Below are 21,038 nucleotides of genomic sequence, written 5' to 3'. Positions count from 1 at the left end.
ATCCAACCTGAGTATCCTCAATGCCGCTGTTTGGTTAGTCCCGGGATATTGATACGAGCACTGTCCTGTATATTGGTGACAACTAGTCAACTATTGATGGAAGTGTATATTTCTGTCGATTCGTGAAAGGCATAATTAGAATTGAGGTCGAAGCCATGGTACGGCTCATCTGAAAAGCTCAATATCCATACATAAGCAGCAAATATGGACTGTCATGCCCTCCTGGAGTGAGCTTGCTGGATAGTCAGACTCAGATACTGAGCGGCCGAAACTTTACTTCCTTATTTGAATCCGCATTCATAGCAAAACGACACGAATTTTGAATTAGGGGGTCCAATTGGGTCTAAGGTTCCTAGAGCACTCATGAATACGCTCACAGTTTTACAACCATTCAACTAAATTGATTCTATATAAGCAAGTCTATCCTAGTATTTACCAACTAATTACCACTCTCCACCTCAGACAAATAGGCTATTCCCAATATACTTCGAATATTAACGACCCACATCCTCTTCCTCCTCCTCCTACAAACCTTCAGGAGCCCATGTGAGCTATCAGTAATACCACGATCCTTTGCCTTGAGTAGCTCCACTATACATAGTCTATGTGCTCACCTCCCACTGTCCCGCAGCTTGAACAAAGCCTCCGAACGTCCTAGTAAGCGTTCCCGAAACACTCCCCACTCCTCTGAGGATGCTACCAACACCTATACCCAATCTTTTCTTATTTCCCCTTTCCTAAAAGCCGCGTTTCCCGTACACCTAATACTGTAAACCTCGTACACCTTATGTCTTTGGATGATTGATATCGGAACCTGCAAACATATGAACATCTCCATCCAGCGCTCTAAAATGCTCTGAGAGCTTCCAGCAAAGATTTGAGAGCATTCCGCATCCTCTGCATACTCCTTTATCAGGCGATATAACGTGGCATAGCTTATTTGCAGTCCATCCGCAATATTGAAAAGTTTTTCCGATTTCGTGGAAGGGTTGCAAAGACGCTTTAGAGGCAACCCTCTTTCTACTATGGATTGTTCATTTGGAGTTTTTTTTCAGTATTCTATTTTATAAATCTGAAGTAACTCCTTCAGGTTATCTCAATGGCTCCAAAGGATTTCCTGAGTGCTATCAGGAGCTCCAATAATGTCGTTCAAATTCAGAATTCGAATATTTAATGCCAACCACCGCCCCTCATAGTACAGTATCTGCATTCCGGTATCAACCTTGTTGGTTGCTCCGTATGCATCTTTTATCTGACGTAAATGAGCGAGTTCGCTGATGTCGGTGTAGTATTGGGGAATGCTCCCATAACGCTCGACGTGTTCCCGATAGTGCGATAACAGGTGCAATTTGATGAAGTTGAAGTGAGACCTTTATCAAATCTCGCGAATCTCCTTCAAGCCTCCCTGAGCACTCTGAGAGCCTGAGGCAATTTAAGGCTTATGTCTGATTTCTCGATTCGTTAACCGTCCTCTTATACGCCTGGAATTCTAAAAAGATATCCTTGCACCTATTGAAATCCTCGAGATAGCTCTCCCTATAATTCAATGTACTCGTCGTATGACTCCCATACTGCTCTATTAAGTGGGAGTCAATTGAGCCTCGTACACATATCAATATCTTTGCAAGGTCGCCCCTGACAGCCACCCCCGTGTTTCTCAAAGCAGCCACAAGTACTTCAAGAACGGCCTGCCCCAGATTTCTCATCTCCTCACCTTCCCATTGGGTTGTGGCAGGGTATGTCTTGTTCGGTACTGCCAGTCCAGGGTGAGGTGCAATCGAGGCCCAAGCCTTGTCAAATTGCTCCAATTGATTGTCCTTCTTCAAGAAAGCCTGAACCCACTCCATCATATTCTTCAACATTCCTAAGTAGATATTGTACTGAATGTCCGGTTTATTAATATCGTATGGATCAACCCTCAGCATATCCCAGAAAGCATTGAAGAGTATCTTCACTGATCTCGTGACAAGGTATTCCACCGGTCCGAGGTTTCGCAGATTCTCCCTGAATAGCTTACCCTGTCCTGGTAATACTCGTCATCATACATAAGGCTCCAGAGGGTGCTCCCAAAACTGTTGAATTCCAACTCGCATCTTGGGCAAGAACTAATACTAATATTTTGTAAGTTTATATGCTCAGGTTGATCAGTAATTCAACCCGACAATACCAGAAAGTATAGACGTTCGTACTCATCGGTGCATGCGAGTAGCTCTCCTTCCTCAAAGCATTCCTGAATGCTCTGAAAGATCTCCCCCAGGGCACGATGCAGGGCCATTTGACTCTGATGTCGTAAATTGAAATTAGCCAGTGAATTCTTCCCGAGCTTAGGTGGGACTAGCAGTAGCCCTAGGAGAATTAACGAATGCCTAGTGGGCTTACTCCAGACCGATGATTTGATGTTCCCGATGGTAAGATATATTGGCCAGGTATTCTTGTCCCCACTAAAATTTGTCAAATGTGTGCCATCTGACGTGAATATAATTGGTACCAGAGTCGAACCCTCCGCTAAGGTATTCTGTCCAGAAAGCATTAGCGACTGCTCATACAGCACTTGTGAGGATTACCGGACCTGCATCTCCCACCACCAAGCTCCTATATGTATTTCCCCGTACATTCTCTCGCCAGATTCATTATGGTCTACCACTGGTGCGTACACCAATAACTCCTGAAAGGTCCGTTGGCATAGAAGATATCGCACAATTACTATTGGATCCCAGTAATAGTAACGGTTTTCTCTCCCCCAATATCCAACTCCGAATGATGCCAGCTCGCCTTTCTCAATATGTTATTCATTTTCTCCAACCTCTTTATTAAACCTCGCCCAGTCCTGTAGGAGCCTTTGCCACTGCTTGACAGAGCATGTAGAAAGAAGTTGTGGATATTTCCTTGTGAGGCCTTTGATAGTATGAAATAATGTGTCATTCCAAATTCATATGCTGAGTTGAATGGGTATAACAGGTATTGTGAAAGGTTTTGTGAGCATTTGATGTAGTCCTCCGTGTGGTAGGGATGCACCCCAGCACCCTCATAAATCGTTGTCGCTGCCCCATGCCTATTTGCATCTCCATCTGCCTCTTTCATCATAAAATTTGATTCGGATTCCAGATCTGAATTATTATCAGGATCTTGGTCATGATAATTGATACTGTTGGTCTCCGAACTATTCGAGTCATCATGGGTATCTGAATAGGAATCGTGAATGCCTTCCGAGCCATCGTGAGTGTCATCGGGTATCTCTTGATCACGCTCCAGGAGTAAAAACTGGTTTCTCAGCCATTCATCTACTTTAAATGGATGTGTAGTTCGAAGATGTTTATCGAAGTTGGTGGAGGAGCTGTACCACTTGCTTCAAGAAGGGGAAGACTATTTCATTGAAGTTTCACGATGCTACCAAAGTACTCCTGAGTGTTCTGAAAATTTGTTTTCTGCCAAGGGCGAGGAGGCTCTTTCTTGCAGGTGCGGCTGCAGAGTGCTCAAATGATTTGATTTATTAGCCAATGAGGCTCCCACCTACACCCCGACCATCAGCAAAAAATCAAGCACTGATTTGTAATTGGCTTTTGACTCACGCTAATCCGGTACTAATCTAGCTCATATGAGCGATATGGCAACCGGAGCCAAATATCGTCCTCATTCGTACTCTGTGTAATCTAAATATCACATCCATAGCTCATCTGTAAAAATACTATTGTCGAGTACTTATTCAAAAATTTTGTATTAATATGAACTTCACGGTCACATTAAAGAATTTGCGAATGTCTATTATGATATCACTAAGGTTACATTTCAGCCCTTTGGCGTCCTCCAACCGACGTTATTCGTCCGCCTGACTTACCTATATCTATGGTACAAAAATAAAATACGTTCTAGCATACAAGATTGAAATTCTTGATATCTATTCTACTATTCACAAACCACCGGTTATCGCTATTGACACTCTCACGTACTAACTGCATCCGCCATGATATATTTTTTATACTAATACATCGGAGGTTCCGCTCCGTCATCTGTCAGACGATTACCAGCCCATGTGGCTCTTGTATTTCACCTCTTCTTTCTGTGGTCATTAATTCCACGATAGCGATCCGAGAGGTACACTACTTTTCAGAGTCGGATACCGACTCAGGTATCCGTACCTTTATCAGACATCTAAGAATCGCTAGCATTTGTCCCTAAAGAGACGAATAACGTCTTTCGTCCCCCGTCCAAACCCATATACTATCGTTCCCCGGTTGCTTGGACGATCTCCACAACTTGGTACCGGAGGTCCGGATCATCTATATCTCCTTTTCAGTCTCATTCTAAAAGTTAACTACAGCCACGTTTAAAAGTCGATAGTGCTGCGCCGGGTACTTTGGGAGAAGAGTTTCGTTTATATTATGCGATATTCATCTAAAGTACATTGTCAGAAGTAAGGATAGATCTGGTATATTGCAAAACTCGGAGATTTTTACCGCAGTATTAGCAATATCTCTCCGCATCAAGGACCCTAAATGCCGTAAGTCGTCCGCTGGCCGACATATTGTGTCCTTCTTTTGTTCTTCCAACTGGTTGAGTTCCGCCATTGCGAAACTCTCAGCTGTCACAATATGGGTGAGTATCTGCTCTGAAGCATCTACCTTATTCAACCGCTTGTGTCCCACTTTCATAGCCTTGTGGCTGGGCTCGCCAAGCTCGGTGGAAAACTGGAGTATGTTACTGTATTTTATGATATGATTGTGGAAGTGAATTACCATTTGCATTTTCGGAAAATTGAAATCCGATCTGTCTCCTGTGAATTCCAAAACCTGAGAATCTATTGCCAGAAGTTCAGCGTCCTCTAAGCGCCTCTTTTTGGCAGTGGAAGGCTCCTCTTCATTAGCTATTGTGTCTTGTACTTCTCTCCACAGCTGGCTGCCGACTATCCTCGCCTCTTGATTAAGCTTTTTACCTCCTCAAAACTCCAAGAAGATGTCCTTTTCCCTTTGAAGGCCCATGAGATACCTCTCTAAAAACTCTCACGTCTCTATTATCTGGCTTCGATATTGAGCCATTAGTGTAAAATCAACAAGGTGTCGAACACATCTAATCGAATTATTAAAGACGGGACGCTGTTTGGCAGTCGGGCGACGTAAAGAGACTACTAGGGTTGGTAAAAGGATCTTTACCAAGTTATGCATCTCTTTTCCCTGCCATTGGGAGACCTGACTATAGGGCTTATTCATGGCGTTGAAATACAGGTAAGATGGAATGCGGGCCCAGATAGTATCAAATTCGTCCTTTCGTTTATGCTTCTTGAGGAATGCCATCAACCAGTCCATCATATGCTTGAATAACCCCAAGTACAGGACATGTAGGATATCCGGTTTGGGAAGTTGCATAGGGTCGATGAAGGGGGTATTCCAGAGGACGCCTCTTGCCTGCTTTATGCCACTAGCCTTCAATTCCTCCTCTGCTCCTGCCTCTTCTTCCGTAAACCTTCGATGGAGGTCCCAATATCTCTAGGTCTCCCGGGTCAGTGCAGGTCGCATAATGTACTTTCCAAATGTACATTTATCTGCTTCACTGACAGGGCAGCGATTCCCGGTGATATTGTTGAGCATCATGTTCTCTTTGTGGTCCACGATCCAGGCACATAGGATGAGAAAGCATCTCTGACAAACCAATCGCTGCAATCCATCTCGGCTCCCTCACTGCCTACCTCCCTCAGTGGGTTAATAATAGCTCAAAGATCTCTCTCAATATCCGGTTGCTCCTTCTCCGCAATGCTTCGTATCTTTTTCTATCCCCAGACATCTTGGCGGAGATGCATAGAAGCGCTAAGAGGACGTTTGCATGCATGCTCGGTCTGTTCCTCGTCCTCGCATAGATGTTTTCTATCGTGAGATATATCGGTCATGCCTTTTTGTGTCCAGAGAAATTGGTTAGTTGTGTCTCATCTGAAGAGATCAACAACGGGATAATGGTGTCACAGGTCGGCGATTTCTCCTTTAGTGATAAGCGAAGGAGGTAAAATGTCGGAAAAGGGCTCACCTGCGTCTCTCACCACCATTCTCCAGTATGTATCTCATTATATATCCTCTGCACCTCGCCATTTCTTTCGATTTTTGGAGACTACACTGTATTCTCTGAGAAGCAAGGCTGTCTGATAAGATAGGCTGCCGCTTTCACTACATCTCGATAAAAAAATGGTGTGGAGGTGGTCGAGCACCGTTGGGATTCATTATAACGTGGGTCTATGGACGAGAGACTATAGTGCCAAGGAATACAACCGAGGTGAGAACGTAGTAGAAGATGTTCGTGACTATGGACTATGGGATGGTTCAATCCTGATCGGAGATCCAAGATGAGCCCTATGACGTAGCGTAGAACAAAAGTAATATTCGTGGAATAGAATACAGAAGAAGAAGAAACTTATATTGCTTTGAAGTACAAGACTTATCGCACGCCAAACCAACCGCCTAAACAAAACCGAACCAAAGAGAAAAGGAAAGCAACGAACACGAACAAACAAGAACAAAACGAGAGCCAAACGAAGACGAACAAAGGCAAGGAAATTCAAGGACAACGCACGACCAGGAAAAACCCAATGACAAGGAGAAATAACATATCTCAGCGGACTCGGGTGCTGGATCCATCAAAACCAAAAACAAAAATAAAACCAAAAATAAAAGGTAAAAGGAAATTATCCTTCCTAATCCCATCCCTAATCATTTTCTTCCGTCCCCTCTTCCAGGTCTGCCTCCGCCTCCACCGACTCGTACCATTTCGAGAGTTGAGATTTCTTTGCAAATTGTAGGGTTAGGTCCGTTTTCAGGTTTGTAAACATCCAGTTTTCCCAGGTTATCGCTCCGGGGATTTTCTCTATTAGGGGGGCACGGATTCGAGCCCACGCTGGGGATTCCATGAGTCTATGTTTCGCTGAGTTTTCCATACCACACTGGCATGGTTCGGGGTCTGTATGTGCTGCATGTTTGTCAATTCGGGTGGTTTGGCGTCGGATTCGAAATATCTTTTTTGCTTCTATGAGGGTAAGTTTCGCAATCTTGGGAGGGGGGGGGAATTCCCCCCGATGGTGGTAGTTAGGTATTGGTTGTGTATTCCATTCTTCTAACAGGTGGTCGCGTAATAGTTTGTTTTGGTTCCACTTGTCTCTCATGTTTCCGGGGGTTTGATATGGAAGTAAGAGGGAGGCGATTCGGTGTAGGCCTGTCCCTTTGATATTTGCCTCTCTGTATGGGAGCAGCTCGATCAGGGATTCGTTATTGGGGTGGGTTGCGTTGGTGCAGAGTATTCTAGTTCCGTACTTTCTTGAACGATATGTCAGAAGGTGTTCTAGGGGGGGTAGGCCTGCTTCTCGGAGGAGTTTAGCTCTCTTGGTCCATCGTGGTAGGCCGGTGATGACCCGGGCAGCTTCATTGTATAGTGGTTCGTGGGATCTTATAATGTGGTCTGCGCCAGTCCACCAAGCCTCGGATCTGTAGAGCAGACTTGGAAGGAAGCCTTGTGTTATTAGGTGGTGGATTGTCTTAACTGTTATGACTGGCATGCGGGCAGTGTTCCGGATTGGGTGGAGGGCTTTAAGGCCTTTTGCGATTGCTGCTTCGATATGGGGCCGGAAAGAGAGGGTCGGATCTATCCAGACTCCTATATATTTCAGCCTCTCCTTGGGGTATGTAGTGGTGTTGTTGATTTTGACTGGAAGTCGTGGTTGTTGTATGGATGATGTGGTAGGGCAGAAGAAGATCAGGTCAGATTTATCCGGATCGTATTTGATTTGGAGTGGCTCGGCTTTCATTAGTCTCTCTCTCATACGTTCCTCCATTCTTTTGATTATGAAGCCTGGTGTTTTGGATATTTGCACCAGCACATCATCATCGATGTATGTAGTGTCCATCTCTTTCGGGCTGCTTGTTGGGTCCAGGATTACTCCAGCATAGATCATAAATAGTACCGGGGACATGGGGCTGCCTTGCGGTACTCCAGATTGGTAGGGCTGTGGTTCCTCTAGCTCATGGTTGAATTGGAATTGTAGTTTTCTGCCGGTGTTGAATTCCTTGCACCATTCTGTCAGATAGGTGGGGAATTTTTTGCTGGTGCATGATTTCTGCGAGGAGTAGGTGGTCTACACAGTTAAATGCTCCCTGGATATCATTGGTTAGGATCGCTGGTCTGTCCCGCCGGGCGACTCCGGTGCTGTTTTTCAGTAGTAGGTTTTGTTGTATTGGTGTTAGGGTTCTTAGGAGGGCATCGATTGCTGAGATGGTTGGTCTCCCCCCAAATTGATTCGGGGTGAGTGTACCTAGGATTTCTCCAGAGGTGCAGAGTCTTTGAGCCACTATTTTCTCCAGGATTTTGCTGAAGCATTGTAGAAGGGAGATGGGCCGGTAGGCTTTTGCTTCGTGATAGTTTGCTTTGCCGGGTTTCGGGATCGGGATGCATTTTGCTATTTTCCATTCCGCTGGATGTACTCCGTGCCGAAGCATGGCGGAGAACATGTCTAGGATCAGAGTTGTGTTTGCTTTGATTATTGCTTTGATAAAGGTATAGGGAATGCCATCCGGGCCGGTCGCTGAGTGCACTGGGCAGGAGTCAATTGCTTTCTTGAGTTCCTCGGGGGTGACTATGTTGAAAGTATCACGAAGGTCAAAAGAGGGGGGTCTAATATTTAGGGGGGGGTGGTCGGGGGACGTCCATTTTGTGGGGAAGAGTTGGGCTCTTAGAGCTTGGCATTTCCCCGCAAACGTTTCTTCACCTTGTATGGTTGGTATGATTGTGTCTCTCCTCCTTCCTACATTTTGGATTCTCCAGACCTCACTACCTTTCGCTTCGTTCATCGTCTTTTCCCGCTGGTCCGCTTTTCGTTCCGGATCATGACTGTCCATTCTCTGCATGCCTTCCGGTGCTCCTCCACGTGGTTGAGTTTCCTTGTATTTCTCGCCTTCCTTTCTGCCGGGTTTACCCTTGCCTTCATTTGTTTCATTTCGTCTGACCACCAAGAGTTGGCTCTTACCCCTTCCTTCGAGAGTGGCGTTACTATATTGATTGTTGACTTAACCAGTTCTAGGAAGAATTCGACCGTTTGTTCCGTATGTTCCTTGGTTTCCCATGCCTCTGCAGGGAGGGAAAGATTTGATATTTGGTTATCCAATAGCTTCCAGTCTATTTGTCGCCACATTCGTCTTGGTACAAATGGTGGTTTTTCCAAGTGTAAATGGACAGAGGTTCTCCCATGGTCTGAGCCCGCTCCGTAGGGTTCAGTGCTCCATCGTAGGTTGTGGTCAAGTGTTGGGCCTTTTACAAATGTAAGGTCGATGATTGTGGGCCTTTTCCCTCTGTCTCTGGGGAAATGCGTAAAGACGCCTGGTTCGTTCAGGAGGGTCAGTTTCTGTCAGGTTATCCATCGTTTCAGTCGTGCCCCATTGAGGCGGTCTGCTTGAATGTTGTTTCTGTATTCATGTGAATTTACTCCGTACCACATTTGATGGTGGCAGTTGAAGTCTCCCATAACTAGACAATTGTCAAGGGTTTGGATTGTACTTGCGACTTGTGCGAAGGGGCCACTCCGGCCTGGGGAGTATATGTTTAGGATTTGGGTTTTCTTGTTCTGGATTTCCACCGTGATCGATACTATAAAATTATCGTATGTATAGTGGTGTTTTGGTTTGAGGTTGGCATGTTTGCGGACGTATGTTGCACATTTTGTGTTGTTATTGCTGGCTGTGAAAATATAAAAAAGATTTGATTCTGGTGGGTATCCCTCTGCTGAGGTCCATGGTTCTTGTAATAATAGGAAATAAATACTAGAGTCCGTTTCCGCTTCTTCTACCGCCGCCTTGGTAATAAGTTGGCTCCGTGCACAATTGAGTTGGTGTGCAAGCGCGGTGGTTCGGGGCCTAAGCATTATTTGTCATGGGTTGGTCATCTTCGAGAACGGGTGTGGCTCCGACTGGGGCGGTGGCTGGTACTTGAACTATTGGAAGCAACTCTTGAACGGGTGCGGCCGGTGGGTCTTGAGCGGGTGGGGCATTTTCCTTCCCTTTGTTGAGGAAACGGCGTTTGGCCCTCTCGGGGCATACTGGGTCAGAGGCCTTATGAGCTCCTTTACAGTTCAGGCATCTGATAGGGGTGTGGGTGCATCTGTATCCTCTCTGGCATTCATTACATGGGTGGAAACTGGTGAGGTGGTCTCCGGCGCAGTGGCCGCATTTCCCATTGTTCTTACATTTCTCTTGGCGGTGGCCGTATTCGAGGCACTTCGCACACTGGGTGTCCGGGAAGGTTGGAAGGAAGGCCTCGATATGGCAGCTTCGGTTAAAGAGAGATAGAAATTTGACTCCTAGTGTTTCCATCGTAATTTGTCCTGGGAGCGCGATGACCATTGATGAGTGGGTTTTCTCCATTCGAGTTTCTGCTCTGGAGATCCAGCGGGGAACCTGGGCAAGTTGGAAGTTCTCTGCGTAGTTGCTTCTGATTTCTGATGCTACCAATTGCCCCGCCTCGATGCCTTCCCCGACCGTTGTGGGGATTCCATGGAGGAGGAACTTTGACCATTTGGAGTTTGCACGGATGACGGCGACCGGTACCTGTAGGGTGAGGAGAGCCTCCTCAATTTCTTTGGCATATTCCATTGCCTTTGTTGCCGGGGTAATGAATTTTGTTTCCAGGATGAAGTTGTCCTTGGGTGTTCTTCTTGCCGAGATGAAATGGCAGGATTCGTCCTGAATTCTTGCATTGACTAGGGTCCTGATTTCGGAGGGGTTGACATCGGATGGGGCTGTGGTTTCAACAATGATTTCTCTGTTGATTTTGGTGTACTCTGGTTTGAAGAGGGGGTCCGCTTTTGGCTTTGCAGACTTCTTTTTCCTCTCGATGACCTGGAAGTTTCCTTGAGCGGGACCGGGTGCCGAGGCCACGGCGGCCCAGGTGCCTGCCTTCCATCCACGAGGTGGGGCTTATTGGGGGGGTGCGGGTGGGGGGGCATGAGGAGCTGCCTGTGGCGCTGCTTGGGGAACTGTTTGTGGGACCGCTGGAGGGAGCATTCTCTGTCCTTGCGGTTGTTGTGGTTTTCGCTGTTGTTACTGTTGTTACTGCTGTTGCGGTTGCTGCGGTTGCTGCGGTTGTGGTTGTTTATTGAGGAGCGCGTGGATCGCCGAATGCATATTGGTGATCATGTTTGTCTGCGCCTCGATCTGATGTTTCAGTGTATCCACTGTTCTCCGGAGTGTAGTTGTTTGCTCTTCGAGGATTTCAATCCTGTCGGAGGGCGGGCAGATCCGGCTGGTGGTATGTCTAATAGCCCAGGTGATATAGTTCAGGTCCGTCTGGGTGTGAGTGTCCTGGGGGACAATGCTCGGGTAGAGGTAGTCCACTCTCGGTTGGTAGGGGTCGTTGTAGTCGGATTCTGTTGCAAAGGTCGAGGAAAATTCCTGTTCCTGGGCTCCAGATGAGGTTGGGTCGGGAACCTGGGTGTTCTTGTTCTGCGAGGGGGCTGTCCCTTGCTGGGAAGACTGGGTAAAAAAGGACTGGAGCGAAGCTTGCTGCGACATTACTGAATGTCCAGTTCTTCTGGCGGCGTAGAGTGATGTTTCGGATAGGTTTCTTTTCCTTCCCTTTGGGAGGTCAAGGCTGGAGAATTCTTCGCTAGAAGCCAGTTTTCGTGGTGTTTCTTTCGCTAGGAACAACAAACGCGACCGTACGATCGGGGACAAAGTGGCTCAACCTGGTATGGTATACCAGGGTAAACCGAAGGGAATAAAATAAAATGTTTTTGAAGCGAGGTTTGTTATCAGGGAGTTCTTTGCGAGCCTTAGCGAGCAAGTAGAATGCAGAAGAAGAAGAAGAAACTTATATTGCTTTGAAGTACAAGACTTATCGCACGCCGACCCGACCGCCTAAACACGAACCGAACAAAAGAACGAAAGGAAAGAAAAACAACAAACACAACCGAACAGACAAGAACAGAAACGAACACAAGCGAACACAAACAAAAGTAAGGAAATTCCAGAACGACGCTTAACCAGGAACCATCCGACGACAAGGAGAAATAACATATCTCAGCGAACTCGGGCGCTGGATCCATCAAGATAAAATAAAACCAAAGTTAAAAGGTAAAAGGAAACCACCCTTCCTAATCCCGTCCCTACTCATTTTCTTCCATCCCCTCTTCTAGGTCCACCTCCGCTTCCACCGACTCGTACCATTTCGAGAGTTGAGAATTTTTCGCAAATTGTAGGATAAGATCCGTTTTCAAGTTTGTAAACATCCAGTTTTCCCAGGTCATCGCTCCGGGGATCTTTTCTATCAGAGGGGCGCAGATTCGAGCCCACGCTGGGCATTCCATAAGTATGTGTTTCGCTGAGTTTTCCATACCACACTGGCATGGTTCGGGGTCTGTGTATACCGCGTGTTTATCGATTCGGGTGGTTTGACACCGGATTCGAAAAACTTTTTTCGCTTCCGTTAGGGAGAGTTTCGCTATCTTGGACGGGGGGCAGAATTCCCCCCGGTGATGGTAGTCCGGTATTGGTTGTGTATTCCATTCTTTCAAGAGGTGGTCGCGTAGTAGTTTATTTTGATTCCACTTGTCTCTCGCATTTCCGGGGGTTTGATATGGGAGTAGGAGGGAGGCGATTCGGTATAGGCCTGTTCCTTTGATGTTTGCTTCTCTGTATGGGAGGAGCTCGATCAGGGATTCATTATTGGGGTGGGTTGCCTCGGTGCAGAGTATTCTGGTTCCGTACTTTCTTGAGCGATATGTTAGGAGGTGTTCTAGGGGGGGTAGTCCTGCTTCTCGAAGGAGTTTAGCTCTCTTGGTCCATCGAGGTAAGCCCGTGATGATCCGGGCGGCTTCATTGTATAGTGGTTCGAGCGATCTAATGATGTGGTCTGCGCCAGTCCACCAAGCCTCAGATCCGTAGAGCAGGCTTGGAAGGAAGCCTTGTGTTATAAGGTGATGAACTGTTTTGACTGTTATCCCTGGCAGGCGGGCGGTGTTTCGGATTTGGTGGAGGGCTTTTAGGCCTTTTGCGATTGCTGCTTCGATGTGGGGCCGGAAGGAAAGGGTCGGATCTATCCAGACTCCTACGTATTTCAGCCTCTCCTTGGGGTATATATTGATGTTGTTGACTTTGACAGGAAGTCGTGGTTGTTGTGTGGATGATGTGGTGGGCCGGAAGAAGATCAGATCGGATTTATCCGGGTCGTATTTAATTTGGAGTGGCTCAGCTTTAATTAGTCTTTCTCTCATTCGTTCCTCCATTCTCTTGATTGTAAAGCCTGGTGTTTTGGATATTTGCACCAGCGCATCGTCATCAATGTAAGTTGTGTCCATCTCTTTTGGGCTGCTAGTTGGGTCCAGAATTACTCCGGCATAGATCATGAATAGTACCGGAGACATGGGGCTACCTTGCGGCACTCCGGAATCATAGGGCTGTGGTTCCTCTAGCTCATGGTTGAATTGGAACTGTAGTTTTCTGCCGGTGTTGAATTCCTTGCACCATTCTGTCAGATAGGTGGGGAATTTTTGTTGGTGCATGATTTCCGCGAGGAGTAGGTGATCGACACAATTGAATGCTCCTTGGATGTCGTTGGTTAGGATCGCTGGTCTATCTCGCCGGGCGATTCCGGTACTGTTTTTCAGTAGTAGGTTTTGTTGTATTGGTGTCAAGGTTCTCAGGAGGGCATCGATTGCCGAAATGGTTGGTCTTCCTCCGAATTGGTTTGCTGAGAGTGTGCCTAGGATTTCTCCAGCGGTGCAGAGTCTCTGGGCCACTATCTTCTCCAGGATTTTGCTGAAGCATTGTAGAAGGGAAATGGGCCGATAGGCTTTTGCTTCATGGTAATTTGCTTTTCCGGGTTTCGGGATCGGGATACACTTAGCTATTTTCCATTCCGCTGGATGTACACCGTGCCGGAGCATAGCGGAGAACATGTCTTGGATTAGAGTTGTATTTGCTTTGACTATAGCTTTAATAAAGGTATAAGGGATGCCATCCGGGCCGGTCGCCGAGTGCGCTGGGCAGGAGTCGATTGCTTTGTTAAGTTCTTCGGGGGTGACTATGTCGAAGGTGTTGCTAAGGTCAAAAGAGGGGGGTCTAATGTTCAAGAGGGGATGGTCGGGGGACGTCCGTTTCGAGGGGAAAAGTTGGGCTCTTAGAGCTTGACACTTCCCCGCAAACGTTTCTTCACCTTGTATGGTTGGTATGATTGTGTCTCGTCTCTTTCCTGCGCTTAGGATTCTCCAGACTTCACTACCTTTCGCCTCGTTCATCGTCTTTTCCCGCTGGTCCGCTTTTGCTTTCCGGATCATGACTGTCCATTCTCTGCAAGCCTTCCGGTGTTCCTCCACGTGATTGGATTTCCTTGTATTTCTCGCCTTCCTTTCTGCTGCGTTTACTCTTGCCTTCATCTGTTTCATCTCTTCTGACCACCAGGAGTTGGCTCTTACCCCCTCCTTCGAGAGTGGTGTTACTATGCTGACTGTTGACCTTACCAGTTCTAGGAAGAAATCGACAGTTTGTTCCGTGTGTTCCTTGGTTTCCCATGCCTCTGCAGGGATGGAAATGTTTGACATGTGGTTCTCCAATAGCTTCCAGTCCGTTTGTCGCCACATTCGTCTTGGTACAAAGGGTGGTTTTTCCAGGTGTAAGTGGACGGAGGTTCTCCCGTGGTCTGAGCCCGCTCCGTAGGGTTCAATACTCCATCGTAGGTTGTGGTCGAGTGTTGGGCCTTTTACGAATGCAAGGTCGATGGTTGTGGGCCTTTTCCCTCTGTCTCTGGGGAAGTGCGTGAAGACGCCTGGTTCGTTCAGGAGGGTCAGTTTCTGTCGGGTTATCCATCGTTTTACCCGTGCGCCGTTGGCGCGGTCTGCTCGAATGTTGTTTCTGTATTCATGTGAATTTACTCCGTACCACATTTGATGGTGGCAGTTGAAGTCTCCCATCACTAGACAGTTATCAAGGGTTTGGATTGTACTTGCTATTTGAGCGAAGGGGCCACTTCGGCCTGGGGAGTATATGTTTAGGATTTGTGTTTTTTTGGTTTGGATTTCTACCGTGATCGATACTATGAAATTATCGTGTGTGTAGTGGTGTTTTGGTTTGAGACTGGCATGTTTGCGGACTTATGTTGCACATTTTGTATTGGTGTTGCTGGCCGTAAAAATATAAAAGAGATTTGATTCTGGTGGGTATCCCTCTGCTGAGGTCCATGGTTCTTGTAATAGTAGGAAATAAATGCTCGAGTCTGTTTCTGCTTCTTCCACCGCCGCCTTGGTGATTAATTCGCTCCGTGCACAGTTAAGTTGGTGTGCGAGCGCGGTTGTTCGCAGCCTAGGCATTATTCGTCATGGGTTGGTCGTCTTCGGGAACGGGTGTAGCTCCGACCGGGGCGGTGGCTGGAACTTGGATTATTGAAATTGGCTCTTGGGCAGGTGCGGCAGGTGGGTCTTGGGCGGGTGGGGCGTTTTCCTTTCCTTTGTTAAGGAATCGGCGTTTAACTCTTTCAGGGCATGCTGGGTCGGAGGCCTTATGGATTCCTTTACAGTTCAGACATCTGATTGGGGTGTGGGTGCATCTGTATCCTCCCTGGCATTGATTGCATGGGTGGAAACTGGTGAGGTGATCTCCGGCGCAGTGGCCGCATTTCCCATTGTTCTTACATTTCTCCTGGCGGTGGCCGTATTCGAGGCACTTCGCACACTGAGTATCCGGGAAGGTTGGGAGGAAGGTCTCAAGGGAGTGAGTAGCGAGTATTCCGCAGGGCACGAAGAGCGTAGCAGGGGACGGTGTGGGAGCTCCACGATATGGGTACTACGGGGCTCTAGCGTCGGTAAGGTTTGAAGGGGACGAGAACAAAGCGAGGCGGTGGTCTTCTTGAGGAAAGAAGAGAACGAGAGTATTATATAGCAATAGACAGCGTAGATACAGAAGACGTTGCGTAAAGAAAGAAGAGAAGAACACAAAATACAGACGAACACCCCCCTTAATATACTCAAGGAAATCCCAGCGATGACAAACCCAACATGACTCATACATCAACGATCAACAGAACCCGGTAGAACCCAATAGAACCTTTCTGACTAATCCGACTCTTCATAACCCCGTACCTCCACTGATCGATCCATGAAAGTAGCCCCTCCCTTCAAGCGCGAGCTCCTGCGAGCCTTAACCTTAATCTTTCCTTCCAATGGTCCAGGTTTGTCGGGGTAGCGTATATGGAAGCTATCAACGGCGGCGGTATTATCGTGGTATGCGGCGGGTTCCCAGGTAGGGTCGGTATAGCCCGTCCACTTAACAAAGTATTGTAGGCCAGTGTTTCGTAATTCTCGCGAGTCCAAGATTTCCTCAACTGCATACTCCTCCTCTTGTTCGACGATAATGGGCGGGGGTGGTGGTTGAATTTGCCCTGGGACAGGATCATTCGCAGCGGGGTCCAGCAACGACACATGGAAGACGGGGTGCATCTTCATACTTCTAGGCAGGTCGACTCGATACGCATATGGCGATATAATTTCCTTAACGGGGAACGGTCCCAGTTTCTTCCAGTCCAGTTTCCGGGAGTTACGCGTGGTTCGGATGTTTTTTGCTGAAACAAACACCATATCACCGACATCGTACTGTGGGGCCGGCGTTCGTTTAGTATTGACGGCCTGCTCTTGTTGATCCTGCGCTGTACGGATATTGGAACGTAGGTGCTCGTGGAGTTCTTTCATCTTCGAGGCGAAGTCCTTAGCGTTAAGACTCGGTGGGGTCTTGTCCAACGATTTGATCGTCACTGTAAACCGGGGGTGGAACCCATAGTTCGCGAAGAATGGTGTAGCTTTGGTGGATGCGGAGACCTGATTGTTGGCGGAGAATTCTGCCATAGGAAGCCATTTTACCCAATCGTCCTGTTGATAAGAGACATACCCACGTAGATATTGCTCCATTACAGCATTCAGCCTTTCGGTTTGGCCGTCGGTCTCTGGGTGGAAGGCGGTGGACATCCTTGCTTCGATGTTGAGGTGTTTACAAAGAGCCTTCCAAAACTTAGCTGTAAATTGCGTACCGCGGTCGGAGGTGACGTGTGTGGGTAGCCCGTGGAGCTTCCATATGTTTCGCAGGTATAGTCGGGCGACGTCTTCGGAGTTGACAGTAGTATTGCAGGGCAGGAGATGTCGCATCTTTGTTAGCCGGTCAACCACTACCATAATTGCATCGTACCCTTCACTTTCCGGTAGGCCCGTAACGAAGTCCATCGATACCTCCCGCCATGGTTGTTCGGGAATCGGTAAAGGTCGAAGTACGCCGAGTTTTCCATGGGTGTTGGGTTTACTTCGTTGACAGGTGTGACAGTTCCGAACGTAGCGGGCAATGTAATTTCGCATGAGGGGCCAGTAGTAGTCCCGACTGACGAGTTCGAATGTTTTTTCACGTCCCGGGTGTCCCGCAGAGGCAGCGTCATGGTAAAGTTGGAGGATTCGAAGCTTAAGGGGGTCGTAATCAGGGACATATATGCTGCCTCGGTAAAGCAATCGGCCTTCGACCTCGGTGCATTCGGCGAGTGATATGTCTTTTGATTGTCGATCGCCTTTATCCCGCATATCCAGTATTTTTTGGGGAAACGGGTCAGCGCTATATCCTTCATCAAATAATTCCTGCAGTGAGGCGTTCTTTTCAGCGGGCTCCTTTGAGAAAGAACCCGCCAACAAACTTAGCTTTGCATCAAGATTCTCCTTCTTCAACACAACTTGACTCTGATGCAATTGTCTTTCATCCCCCTCTCCAGGGAGATCTCCTGATCTTCTTGTCAACGCGTCCGGTTTCCCTCCTTGTTTCCCTGGTCGGTATTTGATAACAAAATTAAATCGTGACAGGTATTCTGCCCACCGTGCTTGTCTCCGGTTGAGTTGTTTAGTACTCATAAAGTATTCGAGGTTCTTATGATCGGATATGACGGCGATTGGGTGTGCAGCCCCTTCAAGTTCCGGTCGCCACTCTTCAAAAGACCGAATGATTGCCAGTAATTCCTTGTCGTAAATCTCGTAGTTGCATTCGGCGGGGGAGTGTTTTTTCGAGAAGTACGCAACAGGTCGGAGGATACCATTGTCATCGTATTGGGAGAGTACACCGGCGGAGACATAGTCAGATGCGTCGGTTTCCACAGTAATTTCCTTTTCCGGGTCGAAATGAGTGAGAACGGGCGCCGTGGTAAAGGCTTCTTTCAGGGCATTGAAGGCGGTTTGGGCTTCGCGTGTCCATCCAAATAATGTGTCCTTACGTGTCAGTCTGGTAAGAGGAGAAGCCAGTTCCGAGAATCCGCGTATAAATCGGCGGTAAAAGTTAGCGAAACCCAGGAATGCTTGTACATCCTTAACTGTTTTCGGGACGGTCCAATTCTTCACTGTTTCCACTTTCCTTGGGTCCATTTTAATACCATTGGGTTCTATAATCAGGCCGAGATAGGTGGTGCTTTGTGTGTGAAATTCGCATTTCTCCGGTTTCAGCAGTATTCCATTTTTTTGTAGGGCTTCCAGTACTTTTTCGACGTGTACTTGATGTTCCTCGAAGGTGTCGCTGTAAATAAGGATATCGTCAAGGTAGGCTGTGCAGAACATGTCCAGGTAATCACGGACGCAATCATTAATAAAATGTTGGAAGGTGGCTGGTGCATTGGTAAGGCCGAAGGGCATTACGGTGTATTCGAAATGTCCGTAACGCGTTCGGAAGGCTGTTTTCCATTCCTCACCCTCAGCCATTCGAATCTGATTGTACCCTTGGCGAAGATCAAGCTTGGTGTACCACTTGGCTTTGGAAAGGCGATCGAGAGTTTCCCGGATGAGTGGTAGCGGGTAGCGGTTTTTGACAGTAAGTTCGTTGAGGCCACGATAGTCGACACAAAGGCGGAGTGTTCCATCGGCCTTCTTAACAAATAGGACAGGGGCACCGGCAGGCGAAGAGCTGGCCTGAATGAACCCCTTTTGAAGGTTGTCCTGTATGTATTGTTTCAGCACGATGAGTTCCTCGCGGGACATACCATAAAGTGGCCCAAAAGGGGGCTCTTTCCCTTCCTTGAGCGGTATCTTATGATCATAGGGGCGGCGAGGCGGCATCCCGTTAGCGAATTCTTCGTCCATCATTTTATAAAATCTCTTATACCGGGTTGGGACCCGGTTCCTCCAGTCTTGCTTAGGGGCCACGCCCGTTGCTTGATCTATTTCTTCAATAGTTGTACTAAAGATTTGGAGTTTGTCTCTTCGAGCAAAGCGACAAAGAGCAGCTGAACTGACGAGGTGAAAACGGGGCGGTGGTGCGACCCCTCTAATGGGAACGGGTATCGGGGAAGAGTTGCACTTGCGTTTGCAGTATTCGGAGTCGAACAGTATGCTGTTGTCCTTAAACCGTAATGTTGCATCGTGCAATTGAAGCCAGGGGATTCCGAGGACGAGTGGATACGAGCCAAGTTTGGTGACGAAGAAAGGGGTAGTTTCATGGTGGGAGTCAATGGACAGCGGCAGATAGCAGAGGTGGGTAATTTGTCCGGAAGATATGGGCCGACCGTCGATGACTTCAAGAGTACGGGGTGATTTAAGGGGGAGAAGTGGGAAGTTGTTATGGCGCGCAAATGTTTCATCAATGAATGCGAATCCGGAGCAACCGGTATCGATCAGTGCGTGGGTTTGAATGGATGTTTTATTGTTTATAATTTTACAAGAAGCAACAAAATGATCCCCATCCAACTTATCCTCCACAGACGATACCGAGAAGCCAGAGATAGAAAACGCAGACAAAGGAGAGACATTGGAAGGTCCCGGGCAGGGGCCATTGATCAAGCCCGGGACTACTGAAAACCCGACTCAGAGGAGGCGGGACTAGCGACCGGTGGAGCAGCGGGGTCGACGGCCGTATGGCTGGGTGCGAGGAGGGCGCCTCTCATAACCGGTTGGTTACCGCGCGGGCGATTGGCAGAGGGGCAGTTGGCAAAGACATGACCGGGGTTGGCACAGTACATACAGAGATTGTTGTCCCTTCGCCATTGTTTTTCAGCGGCGGAGGTTTTGCGTTGCCCGTTGACAAAAGTATATCGTTGTTCGATGGCAGGACGTTGAGTGGGGCGGCTTTGGAGAGCGGAGAGGTCCATTGGGGCGAGGCCTCCGGCGGTAGGAGATGGGTGTGCGGCAGCAGCGGGGGCGGTGAATTGTCCCATTGTATTCCGAATGGCCCGTTGTTCAGCTTTGCGGCCCCGAACCTGGTTGTCGATTGTCATCAACATGGTGGCATAGGCTTCGACGGTGTTAGGCCTGTCTGTCCGGTATGTCATAGCATCCTTCAGGTCTTCCGACAGTCCTTCGGCCAGGGCATCGATCTTGGCTCCCTCGTTGTAGTCCAGGTATGCCACGATGCGGAGGAACTGCGAATAATAGGTAGCGAAGTCCCCTTTGCCTTGCTTCAGGGCAACGAGTTGGCGACGGGCGGTACCCCGGGGGTCTGGGTCCCCAAAGGAGGCTTCCAAATGGGCGACGAAGGCAGTGACAGAGGAGAAGGGGGCGGCAGGGTTAGCGTTAACGAGTGGGACGACTTGGTCAAGGGCCCTTCCTTCCAAGCGGCTGACGGCGTAGATAACCTTTGCTGCCTCGTTCCGGAACCGATCGTGGTTAACTTCAAGTTTCATTCGAAGTTGGGTAGTGAATCCGGGGAGCTTGGTACGGGTGCCATCGAATTTTTCAGGGTCTGGAAACTTTTCGGACCTGAAGGCGGGGACAGGAGCAGGTGGAGGGGCGGGGGCAACGGGGACAGCGACAGTAGGGGCAGGAGCAGCGCGGGCGACATTGAGGTCGAGGTTGAGCCGGTTTATCTGCTCCTCGAGGTTGTCAATGGTTTCGTTGGCGGCGGTGAGTTGTGTATGAAGGGTGTCCCTTTGGAGGCGGACACGCTGGACGAGGGCGGCGATGTTGTCGAATAGTTCAGCAGGGCCGGCTTCAAACATCTGCCTGAATTCCCCTACATCTTTGGGTGCATTCCATGCAGGTGGGTCGGGGGTGGACATATCGTACCGTGCGGATGACGACGCAACGTAAT

At 48.2% G+C, this 21,038-nt stretch overlaps 3 protein-coding genes across 3 annotated transcripts; all 3 read right to left on the bottom strand.

The window, feature by feature from the left end:
• Window positions 1–4,377: 4,377 nt before the first annotated feature.
• Window positions 4,378–5,582, bottom strand: H6S33_007050 (uncharacterized protein; the record flags this gene model as incomplete). The annotated part of the gene is made up of 5 exons (XM_044838685.1): window positions 4,378–4,392; window positions 4,455–4,685; window positions 4,734–4,922; window positions 5,061–5,480; window positions 5,550–5,582. The coding sequence occupies 5 exons, from the start codon at window positions 5,580–5,582 to the stop codon at window positions 4,378–4,380; spliced, it is 888 nt and encodes a 295-aa protein (XP_044689214.1).
• Window positions 5,583–6,685: 1,103 nt separating this feature from the next.
• Window positions 6,686–11,528, bottom strand: H6S33_007049 (uncharacterized protein; the record flags this gene model as incomplete). The annotated part of the gene is made up of 7 exons (XM_044838684.1): window positions 6,686–8,035; window positions 8,109–8,942; window positions 8,993–9,367; window positions 9,449–9,875; window positions 9,967–10,933; window positions 10,995–11,008; window positions 11,071–11,528. The coding sequence occupies 7 exons, from the start codon at window positions 11,526–11,528 to the stop codon at window positions 6,686–6,688; spliced, it is 4,425 nt and encodes a 1,474-aa protein (XP_044689213.1).
• Window positions 11,529–12,121: 593 nt separating this feature from the next.
• On the bottom strand, window positions 12,122–21,006 carry H6S33_007048 (uncharacterized protein; the record flags this gene model as incomplete). The annotated part of the gene is made up of 5 exons (XM_044838682.1): window positions 12,122–15,045; window positions 15,115–15,250; window positions 15,351–15,791; window positions 16,088–19,800; window positions 19,833–21,006. The coding sequence occupies 5 exons, from the start codon at window positions 21,004–21,006 to the stop codon at window positions 12,122–12,124; spliced, it is 8,388 nt and encodes a 2,795-aa protein (XP_044689212.1).
• Between the last annotated feature and the right edge of the window lie 32 nt (window positions 21,007–21,038).

Source organism: Morchella sextelata, assembly GCF_020137385.1.
Source record: "Morchella sextelata strain SCLS chromosome Unknown scls_22, whole genome shotgun sequence".
Classification (NCBI taxonomy): Eukaryota; Fungi; Ascomycota; class Pezizomycetes; order Pezizales; family Morchellaceae; genus Morchella; species Morchella sextelata.
Note: the sequence above shows the minus strand (reverse complement) of the source record. Positions and strands in the feature narration are given on the sequence as shown.